Below are 13,227 nucleotides of genomic sequence, written 5' to 3' on the forward strand. Positions count from 1 at the left end.
TTTATAAACAAAGCTTTTTATTAATAAAATGTTTACACCTTTTTTGCACAATACATCGGACTGGTAGTGATTTAGCATGTTATTACACTATAAAAGTTTATTATGAATGCTTAAGCTGAAAATGCTGTTTACTTTATGCCAAACCAACATTTCTTTATTTTCAGTCTACGCACTATATGGGAGTGTAACAATACAAACAAAAAGGAGAGAACAAAAGTCTGGTTTTCTTCATTAGCATCTACAAACCAACAATACAGACAAACCTGTACACATCCTCGGGACCAGCCCAAGAGAAGACTATAAAAGTCTCAAAAACATTCATAAGCTTAGGAATTCATCACTATATTTCACCACTCGCAATCTGACTACATTTCATGCAGTGAAGCAATGGTTGTAAATTTGTGCAGTTTACAGTGCTGCAAATGCTCTGTAACTTTGAGCGGCTTTAGTTTGTCTTAATAAGAGATATTATAATAAGAAGGCACAGACCTTTCAATCTTTTTTAACAGGTTAACCCAATACTATAACAAAAAGACAGAACATTCTCAGGAGGGACAAGAACTGCTGATACAAAGGTTAACCTTCACGCTTAATTTTACAGGCATACATTTATTACACTGCAAGAGCTATATGCATATCAGGTTATTTTTGTGCCCTGAATACACAAATGCAAATGCAAAAGTTTTTGTTCAGAAACCTTCAGAATTATTTCCTTTTTTCTTCATTGGACTGGGGGCTAAGGAACACAAGAGGGAAAATTGCCAAGAATTCTTAAGTGTCCTACAGCTACAGAAATATGATCCATTCGTGTCTTGTATCAATTCACTCTGCCACAATTTCAATGCTGGATGCACTATATTCAGAAATAGGAAGTACAGAAGCTAAAATACAGGAGAGTTTAAATTATGTTATTAGGGCTTTACAATAATTTACTTCCTTCAGGCGAATGTGCTTTTAGCCTCCTATCTGGTGTAATAAAGTAGCGGTATGTGTCTCAGATGCTATGATTTCTTAATTTCATAACGCTGTACTAATGAATTACCATTTTATTAACAATATTTGCTGCTGTGACAGATACTTCTCGAACCTTTAAGGAGGAAAAAAGACACTTGCCACCTTTTCTTGGCTAGATCCCATAAGGAAACAAAGAACAAATTCTCAAGAAAAGAGAATGGATTTAATAATAGGAAATACATACTGCAACGTGAGTAAAAGTAAGGCAAGAAAGTAGCAGTGAATCCAGCAGCGAATCTTTCTATGGGTCTGAATTGGACTTCAACAACTGGATGGAATATTACACCCACACAAATGAAGAGAATGACAGAAAAGGTTGTCTGTATCCTTCAACATTAGAAAAGGAGTAGCAGTTGGTTTGTTCAACATGTGAAAATATTAACATGAATAAAACAAAGAAAACCCAACCTTCATGAATAAAATTGTTAGTGTTTAAGCAAAAAATTAACCCCCCTAACTTGCAGTATGATGCAATGGGAAAAACAAAATTGTTTCTTCTAGAAATTCTCTATTCTAGAATTAGAACAGTTTCAGCAAACACTCTACTGATTTTTAAGGGGACACATTCATCCTAGTGCCTTGATTTCCCATGTGAAATAGGAAGCATCAAATAACTCTAAGCCACCAGAACTTTTGTAAGCATTTTTAAATAGCTCTTTGTAGCACGTACACTCACAGTACTTAAAAATTCAGGCTTGGGTGGGGGGTATTGAGAGGGGAAGGAAGAAAAAGTTGAGCCGAGAATCACTTTAACATGTCAGAGAGGAAATCCATCAATATTCTTGGGTTGCAGGATACTCTTATAGGCCTTGAATGACTTTTTAATTTTTTTAAATCTGTGACACTTCATGGATAAAGTTGGATAATGCTTGTTCAGCTTTTGCACATCAAGCGTCTTTGATCCTATCTGACTTTAAGGTTTGCATTCAAAAGACCAGAAAGTAATATATATATATATATATATTTTTTTTTTTAAACAAGCATTGGTGTTAGAAGGCCTAACAATTATAGAGAAATATGTTGGCACTTGAATTCTTGTACAAGAAACAAAGATGTAGTTTCAAGCTTATTTCTTTTGACAGGCTGGAGCCATACAACTCTGAAAAGGTCAGCTGACAAATTAATTATACTAAACTTTTTTTTTTTTAAATCTTAGATTGATAATTCACACCAATATCTTTTATAAGTCTTCTGTTGCCAAACATTAGTACGGATATGATCTATAAATAGAGATGCAATGTGAGCATAGAATAGTTCAGTTGGAAGGGACCTACAAAGCCGATCTAGCCCAACTACCTGACCACCTCAGGGCTAACCAGAAGCTAAGCATACTATGGGTGGCATTATCCCAAAGCCACCTGAACACCGACAAGCATGGGGCATCAGCCACCTCCCTAGAAAGCCTGTTGCAGTGTTTGACCACACTCCCATAACCTCCCTGGCACAGCTTTGTGCTGTTCCCTCACATTCCACTGTCAGTCACCAGGGAGCAGAGACCTGCACCTCTCTCCCCGCTTCCCCTCCCCAGGATTTGTAGAGCAGTAAGGTCACCTCTTGGCCTTCTCTTCTCCAAACTAGACAACCCAAGTGTCCTCAGCCTCTACTCACAGGACATGCCTCCCAGCCCGCTTACCATCAGCTTTGTTGTCTTCCTCTGGATGCATTCAAGTATCTTAACATCGTTTCTATGTTGTAGGCACAGAACTGCACACAATATTCAAGGAAAAGCTGCACCAATGCTAAATACAGTGGGAGAATCACCTCTTCTGACTGGCTGGCTATGCTGTGTTTAATGGACCCCAAAATATGGTTTGCCCTCTTGGCTGCCAGGGCACACTGCTGGCTTGTGTTTAGCCTGCTGTCACCAGTACCCCTGGGGCCCTTTCTGCAGAGCCATTCTCCAGCCACTCATCTCCCAGTCTGTACCTGTGTCCAGAATTACTCCATCCCAGTGCAGCCCAGCATCTACCCTTGTCAAACTTCATGCCATTGATGATTGTCCATTGCTCCAATCTGTCTAGATCCCTCTGCAAGGCCTCTCATCCCTCCAGGGAGTCAACAGCACCTCCCAGTTTAGCGTCATCCACAAACTTGCCGAGGATGCATTCCACTTCTGCACCCAGATCGTTGATAAAAACTTTGAACATAACTGGCCCTAGAATTGAGCCTTGGGAAACACTGCTAGGGACTTGCCACCAAGCACACACAGCCCCATTTACTACCTTTTGAGCTCTACTGTCAAGCCAGTTCATCACCCAGCATAGTGTGAACCTGTTTAACTCAGCTGGACAATCTCTCCAGGATATTGTGAGGGACAGTATCAAAGGCCTTACTAAAATCCAGAAAGACTGCATGTACTGCCTTCCCTTCATCCATTAAGTGGGCAACCTTGTCATTGACGGAGATCAAATGACTAAGGTAGGACCTTTCCTTCATGAATCCATGCTGACTACACCTGATCAAAGTTTTGTTCTTTAATTGCCTTTCAGCAGCACTCAAGATAATCTTCTCCATAACTTTTCCAGGGACTGAGGTTAGACTGACATGTCTGTAACTTCCTGGGTCTTCTCTAGTGCCCTTCTTGTAGATGGGTAAAACACTGGCTAGCTTCCAGTCAGAAGGGAACTCCCTAGGCTACCAAGACCTTTGGTAAATTGTTGAGAGAGGTTCAGGTGTTAAGAGTTCTCTCTGAAGAATGTTATACAGATCTTTGAAAACCTTACTTCCACGCACACAATTCTCATGCTTTGAGAAACTGACTCATTGCATACAAATACAGTCGTGGGTCGTTGTAAAACAACTTCCCGCTAAGTTAAGAAAGTTTATCCCTGTCTCTTGTCCATGGGAAGACGAGCCTCTTTTTAGAGATTTAAAGTGTTTAAGAAAGATATCCGAAGTATTTCAGAAAATGAATAGGCAGTGTAGAAGTTGATGTCAGTTGTATATTCAGACTCTCCCCATGCTTGAGATATTTTTCTACTTTTATGTAGTTCTTGCTGCTTGTAAGCAAGGCTCCCTACAGGGTGACTAGCCACACAGTTTATACAGCTTCTGTCCTGTAAATCATCAATTCCCAAGATAGTCTTTGCAGACTACTGACATAGCATGCCACAAATAGACTGTCTTATCCTTAATAAACACTAAAGACAGTTTCACAAGAACGTCATTCAATCATCACTAATAAAGTTTTCTTTTCCAACTAATACTCAATGTTATACTGGAAATGAACACTAATGTTAAGGAACAATTTAGGATTAACATCATAACAAAAAGCTTGTCAAGGCCAATTTTTTTAAACCATTCAAAATATTGAAAATGAATTATTTTTGATAACTAAAATGAAACTTTAACCATGAATGAAAGCAATTCCCAATGAATCTCGCATCTCTTGACCAGGTTAAAGGAACAGAATTCAGGATCAGTAGGTAGGCATGGCTGCCTCTCCTCTTAGTCTCTTCCCAGGCATGTATGTATTCTTTCCTGAGCACGCTGATAGCATTAAATTGGTACTATGTACACAAACATATCAAAGACAAGTCTGCATTGAACACCCCTCTGAACTATGAGCTGTCTGATACTGTGGCACTTAAAGAAAAGGTCTCACTGATACCAGTAGGAATTTAAAGTGCAATGATTTTTGTTTCAATGTGGATTTAATAACATACGAAGTCTTTACCTTCTTGGAAACAGCAAAAGTTGTTGGAATTTTCTTAGAACTTTTCAAAGCACCTATTACAATTTTCAGTAGTTTGGCCACTAAATGCCTTTGTATTTTGTTAAACAGAAGCTTCCACAACTCACCTATCTAGGCACTTAGTATGCCGGTTTCCAGCATGTATCTAAAATATGCTACAAAGCTACTCACATAGCATAGCAAGTCACTTAAGAAACTTTTTTATAGGGAACTAAATATAGTTTTTCCTTTTTATAGGAAACTTTTTAATAGGGAAACTATATTTATAGGGAATGATGAAGACACCCTCCAAAACTTGGGCAGCACATTTAAGTAACTCCAAAGCTTAGGAACAAGCCATTTGTCAAGTACAATTTTTATAGAAGCTGTACTTTTGTAGGAAAGAGTTGGCATTGTATAGAGGTGGAAATAGTAGCATTTTGTCAATTTAAAAATGCTCTAAATCAATTTTATGACATGCACCTCATTATCTGTTTACAAATATGACACTTGTCCCTCTCAACTCTTTTTTTTTTTAAGCCATCAATTCGCTTTTAGATTATTTTAAAAACTAGTCTCTATGATGATCACAATTCATGAAAAAGAAAGGTGTAGCAGAATAAAACTCAAGTCCCAAGCTTTTTTCAATAACTTCTTAACAAAGTTACTTAAGTTATTTGGAATGGTTGATAATCAATCCTTCTAACACTCAAAGGCTAATTTTTCTCCAAATAGAGAGGCTATGTTAGGGAAAAATATAATCAATTCCAGTAAGCCTAGCGCAAAATGAAATCAGATGGCCTAAAAAATTATTAGTACAGAAGAAATCATTTTTCTCCAACAAAAATGAGATCTCAAACATGCACATCTCATCCAGGCAAGACTTTTTTTTTCAACTTTTGGTTAAGGCCTACTGATCAACAAAAAGTTATCTTGGCCCAAATGAACTGACATCTACAGTCTGTCATTTTACATAGGCATGGTCTTAAAAACCAGTCTCAGTTCAATGTTTCTAGTTTGGGCAAACCATGGTCATTTCCATGTCTTCATTAACTGGAGTAAATCAAGATCGGGATTGCAAAAAAAGCTATGAAGTATGCTTGTATTTCACCCAGATTAGTAATATGCATACAAAAGGAGTCTGAGGCATCAAATCAAGACTTAGCTACATCTGTGAAGAGCCAGGTTGATGTTGCTGCTTAAGTTGTTTTTTTTTGTTTTTTTGTTTTAAGACTAATTTTGGTATGCATCAAGTAAATGAGAATAGCTTAGAATGTACTTTATAAAGATTTCCTAAGAGATACTATATAGGATCAGTGAGATAATAAAAGTGGTGTAATAGTACATGATGCAGTATGACTAGAGACAGCTACAATAATCTCAGTATTAACCTAGCTCTCAGTCCAGCCTAGAATTCAGTATTTCTTCTCAAGTCAATAAATATTGGATAGATAACATTACACGATTTTTATTATCTCATTGAAAAAGAGGACTTAAACTCCATTTTTATTCCATGCTACAAGCCATAAATTTAGCAAGTTCAAAAACCTTTTTCTACTAACCTGCATGGAAGATATTCCTGATATTTAATACTTTCCTTTTCTTACTATATTTTCTAGTTCAAGAAAATTTCCAGATTTATTATTTAATAAATGAAATATTTTATGTATGAACCATGAAGCCTGTACAATGATTTAAAAAATGTAGTCAAATTTCATTAAAACATACTGATCCATTTAAACTTTCACCCTAACAGTTTAACTGTTCTGCTCCATAAGAGCTCTACAAGAATTTTGATTAATACAAACTAATCTGAATTGTAAGTTCTTTCATTTTTTAAAAACTTTTCTCCCATTTCCTTAAGAGAAAATACTTGAGATGATAGAAAGCCAGATTATAGAGAACAAATATCTCACCATGACCTCATTTCAATTGGAAAGCTCAACAGCATAGTAGTATATACTTGAGTATTTTAAGATCTTTTTCTTCAAAAGTATAAAGTTCCTCACTACTGCCAGTAGGAAACAAAAAGCGAAAATAAATAAAAAAGCACAATAGGGTATGGTCAATCTATAGTTTAATTGAGAGCATACTAAAACCAACACAATATAAGCTAAACACTGATTTACTTAAAAAAAAAAAAAGTCCTCACAGGTGAAAAAGCCCAGGAACCAAGAGGTAATGATCTACATTACCACGTCTTAAGGTTACTTCCTATTTGTACTTTTGTGCCCAAAACAGGAAAGACTGGGTGCACCACAGATGAAAACTTGTTCAACAGACAGACCTCACATTGCACTGACAGCAGCCTCTATTTAATCTTTCAAATGGGATTTAAAGAGTGAATTTCAGCCTGTCTCTGGATGAAGTCACCAACAGTGACAATACCTAAAATGCTGGAAAAAAAACAACTGATAGATAACCCCAGGAGTTTATCCGTAGGTGTGGAATGGAAGGAGTGAATAAGATTGCATTTTTTTAAAAAACTGTTTTTACATAATTTAGAGTACTTTAAACACTGGTCTCTTAAATATAATATGAACTCTTTACACATGCTAAACAATTAAAAGCTTTCCCCTCCAGCCTTTTAAGTCTTATCAGAACTATTGGCAGCATCTGTTTACAGCATCTGTTTTTAGTCAGTAATCACTTAATTTAGTCAGAACTACAGCTAGGTTTTCTTCAATCAACATCTTAATATTAAAAACCTTCTAAGAACAAGATGACGACTATAAAGCATATCAGTTTGCCTTGAAGTGATTAAAGTCAGCATGGAAAAAAAGATTGTCTGTGGTTTAAGACCTCTTGTTTGTGTCCCCATCCCCGGCGTGTATCATCTTTAAATAAAAAGTGCAAATGGGTTCTGGGGAGTGGATGGACTGATTTGCCTATTATCTGTCTTCAGCTGCTTATTCTGTAGCCACCTCAAACCAACTGTCTCATTATACTTTGGATTAGCTACAGTTAAATCTCAAATAAGGCTCACTGAAGAAAAGGAAGAAATGACATCTGACTAACTTTCAAATTTCAACAGACTCCTCCCACCCCCAAGTCCCACAAAAGTGCTCATTTCCCTTTTTATAAAAAACCAAAATCTTGATTACAAAACTACTAAACATTTCAGTTCTACCGTCCATAGTCACCTTCCTTTAAGCAAGGCCACAAAACTGATGATGGATTCCCTTTGAATACAAGAGATACTACACTTTTTGTAAGTAAACAGGCTGACATTATGATTGCAGTCTTTTCTGCGAGCATACAGATGTCAGATGAGCTGGCCCATTTTTGTAGGACCTTGGGCGTATGAACACCAGCAGATAGAGATCTAAGACTGATAATATAAACCCAACGTGAACTATTAACTTCCAAGACCACCTACTGTATAAACAAGTCTGATTTTCTAATGGATCAGTCAACAGCAGCTGCGCTTTGTCACCGATGGCTGTCTTCTAAGTTTGAATCCCTTACCACTAGTTGGGGGGTTCGTGTCAGTTGATGGAATTCTACGACCTATAAGGAAGCAGAAAATAACATTTATAGCAAACATTATATTTGAAGCTAATTGTACGCATTCAATGTACGTTATGTCATATGTTATTAATGACGATATTCCCGCATAACGGAAGGATGGCAGTTAACAGTCTATACAGTGCCCATAAGAGGTATAGTTCCACAAAAAAGAGCAGAGGCAGCTTTAAGCTAACTTTGCACTTCAGGCTGAACCAGCCTTAAGAGACCTAAGTTATGGAAGCACCCAGAGAATATACTTTGCAGGATGCAATACCATCTGGAATCTCTTTGTCGAGATCTACCATCTAGATCTGCATTTCCATAGCAGATCACCCGTGTCAGGCTTAGCACTGAAGTGCTTGTAAAGGTAGCTACTTCAGTTATCTAATCAGTGTTTGAAGTTGACCATTCCTGGTTGAGAATTCTTTTTTGAGAGGTTTAAGACATTTTTCCATATTTTAATCTAGGTCAATTTTTAGAGTACAGAGGGCAACTCTAAAGTCAGTAAACCATGAAGCTTATCTACAGTGCATACTTTTGACATCAGCTTCAATATACTCATCTGCTTTCAAGAACTATTTTTTCTAATATATAACATTGCTGTAGTTACTCAAAGTTAAATAATAGTGCATGCATACACAAATGGACTGTTGGTTCTAATTTCACAAGCAGACATATATCTGCATCTTGATGTTGCTGCCTGAAATATATCCTACAAATAAATAAATAAAAAAAAAGGTATCACAACAGTACTGGTGGAAAATCCACACACTAGATGCTATTTCCCAGGCAGTAATCTAGCACTTTTGAATTCTTCTGTTTTTGCAAACATGCTGTTCTAGACTAAGCAGAAACATTAAGAGCAAGAATTGAATTCCTTTTCTTAGTTGTATAAAGTTTGGATATTTCTCATGCCATTTACTGTCCCTTCCGTAACCCTGGATGTACTAGTTGAATCATTCAATAACGGATATAGTAAGATGACACTGACTTCTGACATCAGTGCCCTGCTTGCTATTTGTCCAACAGCATCACAGTAGACTTGAAATCCCTACAAGGAACCTTAGAGGTCATTAGATGACCAAAAATTTACACACCTCATTGTGCAGTTAGCATTCATAGCTGACTGTAACAAATCTAAATCAGCATACTATTACTTAAATAGTACCCCCAAAAATTACAGTAACCAAATTTCTACTTGAACTTCTTTCAGAAGAAAACATTACCTGTTTAAATACTTACTAATTTCTATAAAGAGTTCATTAATGTTTATTGCATTTTTCGCACTTGTCTCTACAAATATTGCATGAATGGAATCTGCATAGTCTTTAGCATCTTTTTCCATGACTTCTCTAAAAAAAAAAAAAAAGGAAAAAAAACTGAATGCAGAAAAAAAACATGATTCAGAACTTTAAGGGACAGATTAAGCTTTTAAGTGTCTCACTTAATGAGTATTTCGTATTACCCATTTCTCATCACCCTGCTCCCTCATCCTCAAGTTGATGCTCATTCTTTACCGTATGCTTTCTTCCTGCCCAGAGGTAGGAGCACCACTGAAGCACAATCATAAACTAAATGACCTCAATCCATCTGACATTACAATGGAGTTTGTTTCTTGAGTGCTTTAAGCATAGGTCTGCAATCAGTCATTGGGGGTACTTTGCTCTTCTCACACACAAGTTTTAGGTACACTGAAAAGATCCTAAAGTTCTAATTCCATTACTCCAGTGGATTTCCTACAGCTGCTCCCAAAACCAGATCTCTCTCAACGCTGCATGGATTATTAGTATACCATTAAGTTTATGTGAAGCAATGAGGATGTTGCTATGAACAGGAATGTATTTAGACTGTGCAAACAACAACACAGCCAAGTAGTGAAAAAAATTATTTTGCACCCTTAAGTTGATAGGCAAGTTGATAATGCAATGTTTCCATAAACAACAGAAAAAAAACAAAGCTGAAGAGAAGACTATACGACTATAACCCACACAGCTTTAAATACCATTTCTAAAATACATCTCTGCTGTCGGTAACAACAGACTTAGGACATCCAGACACACAAAAGTCCAGAGTTTAGGTCAGTGACTCAAATACTGTCTCTGGAGTACAAGGAATCTTGGCCATTAGCTTGAATAGCAATGTTTACATGCTTTATGATGCCACCTAAGTACCAAGATGCAAGCACAAGTGGGAGATTTAATACTGCATGCCTTGCAATTGTCTTCTAAGGAATTTTATGCCATATTTACTCCAAGAGATATGTTATTTCTGAGAAGAGTTATTAGAGCTCACTAGGTTACTAAAATATAGTAATGATTTGTAAAATTATACTAAGAACCAACTTTGCAGTGTTTTTTCAAACATATAACCAACCATGCTGTTGCCTCTGGACAGCAACAGTGGTATTTTTTCCAATGAAATCTAAAAACAAGAAGTTTGCACAAACCTTCTTTCTGAATTTTGGCTTATTTAACCAGGACATCAATAGAAAAGGGCTTCTTTTGTTTTTAATACATGCTTTCTTGAAACTTTGGCTGTCCATAAAGTTTCTCAAGAGCTTTTCCCACTTCCTGCAACCATTTCAACCACAGCCAGTTCCACCCTGGCATTTAAGCAGAAAGGGTAGGCACCTGAACAAGCAAGTCAGAAGAACCTACACAATGCTTTCCAACAAGCTCGATGTTTTTCATAAAAAAATGAGGTGCTACAGACGGACAGGGGTACTTGTTATAAAATGAGGTAAACAGCTTGTATTACACCGTAGTTTCACGAGCAGTTTAAGCTTGTGTAACTTGGCACTGCCACCAGAAAAGGTAATCCCGTCTCCCTATAAACTGCTCATTCCTAACCCTGCTACTCTACACCTCTGTCATGCTAGCAAGTGATCATGTTGTGAGCAAGATAAATACACTTGGATAGGTTTCCCTTTTTTTTTTTTAATTGGTTAGTTTTAATCTGGATGCATTTTACAGCCTGATTTGCTGCCCAGTCACACGTACTCCTCGCACCAAAGGGGAGGAAGTGGGCAAGAAAAACAAAGGCAGACTAACCAAATCTTCTGGCAGTAGAAAACTCAGACTCCTTGTGAAACTACAAGTTTCACAAGACAGTGCAAAACTGCTTAAGTTTAACTGCTTAAGATTTCAGAGCTGGTGAAAGATATAAAGTATTTAAAGCTCTATGAGCTTATCTCCTGAAATGAAGACTGAACCATCAACAGTTATTTACCTTACATCATTAAGATCACACTTATTTCCCGCGATAGCTACAACAATGTTTGGAGGTCCATGTTGTCGAAGCTCTTTAACCCAATTCTTTAACGTTGAGAAAGTCTCCTGATGTGGAAGAAGAACAGAAGGAATTAAGAATCTGAACTGGCCCGTGACACAACAACCAGAAGTTGTAATGCTGAGTCAAAGGCCAATTTCTTACCTCTTTTGTGATGTCATAAACTATAATGGCTGCTGCTGACCCTCTGTAGTACATTGGGGCTAAAGCACGAAACTGAAAGAAAGAGACCATACATCATGAATCTCATTTTCACTGACCTCCACAACTTCCTTATTTAACATTAGAGATAACTAGCTTTAAACTTAACATTAGTGGAAAACTTTTCTTTGCAGAGAGCCCACACAGCAGACTACATAAACTTCCACGAAAATATCATTTTACACAGGCCAATCAATAAATAGTCTAGGAACCAACGGCACACCTATGGTAAAAAAGCAAGAAGCTTAACTTGACCTTATTTTGACTATATTAAAATCTCTCATTTAAAAGGCTGGTGATACAGACCCGCAGGATATATGCTCAACTTTAAATACTGAGCAAGGGGGAAAAAGTCAAAATTGAACTTGTTTCTTCTTGCTGGTGTTTTTTGGACAAAAAGTAATTTGAAGAAAACTAGCATATATTACTGCTGATTTGAAATGTTCATAGGCTGATGTCTAACCCTGCTGAAAAATGGGTAAGTCACGCCATTCATTTAATGCTAAAAACACTGTTTTCTCCCTAATCTCACTTATGGCATTAGGGATTTTGCCCAAGTTTTTCCTCAAAGCTCAAAAATTTGAAGGATGTTTAAATCTAAAAAATGCAAAAGTCCAAAGCTATGTGATCCATTGCAAATAGAGTTTTAAGAAACATGTTGGATAATAAAAGCCTACAATAATTTTATTGCAATATTCAAAATTAAACCTGTAACAAGCATATTTGGTTGGTAGTGAGTTTGCAGGGTATAAACCAGGGCTGTACCTTTGCACAGACAGTGTTTTGAATCCAGGCTTGGGGAAAAAAAAAGAACACAGTTGAAGTTGCGCCTAAAATATTATTAAAAATTTCCTAACAATATAACAATACGATGTTCTGATAATTGAAAAAGCACCATACAACTTGTCTAGCAAACAAAACTCTCAGCTGAAGCACAGAGTAAGCTACACATGCTGTTTTGATGTAAGCATGTGTGACTTGGATCTTTCATGCATCTTGCTACTTATGGTAAAAAACATGAGTAGAATACAGATTTCCAGGAAGGCTGATATTTTGTTAGAACCAAGCAAATTTCCTTTTGCTTAATACAGTGCAACTGAGAGCAATATTATAAATCATAAAAGTTTTGGTATAAAGGCGAATTCCAGACCATTTACATTTAGATCTCAAATTCTGTGTTGAAAACGGGCTTTTGAACAAAAAGTTCAGAATATGAAAATATTTAATAGTGAGAAAGGGAAACACGGGCAGGCATTCAGTTCACATTGGGGCATAATCCCTCTCTTCCACATAAATACTAGAATGCAAAGGGAAGCATATTTGGTAAACCACCATTTGGACTCATTGCAAACTGGCTTTTTGATTATTTGACTATTTACATTGGGAATAAACCAACTTTCACTTGCTGATTTGGTATTACTTTCATTTCCTGCCTAACACTTAGATACCTTTTTTTCCACCCAAGAGCAGTCAAGAGCTCACCCAAGAGCTAAAATACATTAACAAAATACATGTCACCAGAAACACTCATTTTTTGTTTT

General features: G+C 36.8%; 1 protein-coding gene across 1 annotated transcript in view; it reads right to left on the bottom strand.

The window, feature by feature from the left end:
• RAB22A (RAB22A, member RAS oncogene family) overlaps nucleotides 1-13,227 on the bottom strand; it is a 21,620-nt gene continuing 8,393 nt past the window's right edge. The window contains exons 4-7 of the mRNA XM_035548414.1: nucleotides 11,630-11,701; nucleotides 11,426-11,532; nucleotides 9,440-9,549; nucleotides 1-8,197 (exon numbers count right to left, since the gene is read on the bottom strand). Of these exons, the coding sequence (XP_035404307.1) occupies nucleotides 8,100-8,197; nucleotides 9,440-9,549; nucleotides 11,426-11,532; nucleotides 11,630-11,701 (387 nt within the window). The 3' untranslated portion in view covers nucleotides 1-8,099. The remainder of the gene's footprint in view (nucleotides 8,198-9,439; nucleotides 9,550-11,425; nucleotides 11,533-11,629; nucleotides 11,702-13,227) is intronic.

Source organism: Cygnus atratus, chromosome 16 (assembly GCF_013377495.2).
Source record: "Cygnus atratus isolate AKBS03 ecotype Queensland, Australia chromosome 16, CAtr_DNAZoo_HiC_assembly, whole genome shotgun sequence".
In the NCBI taxonomy this organism is placed as follows: domain Eukaryota; kingdom Metazoa; phylum Chordata; class Aves; order Anseriformes; family Anatidae; genus Cygnus; species Cygnus atratus.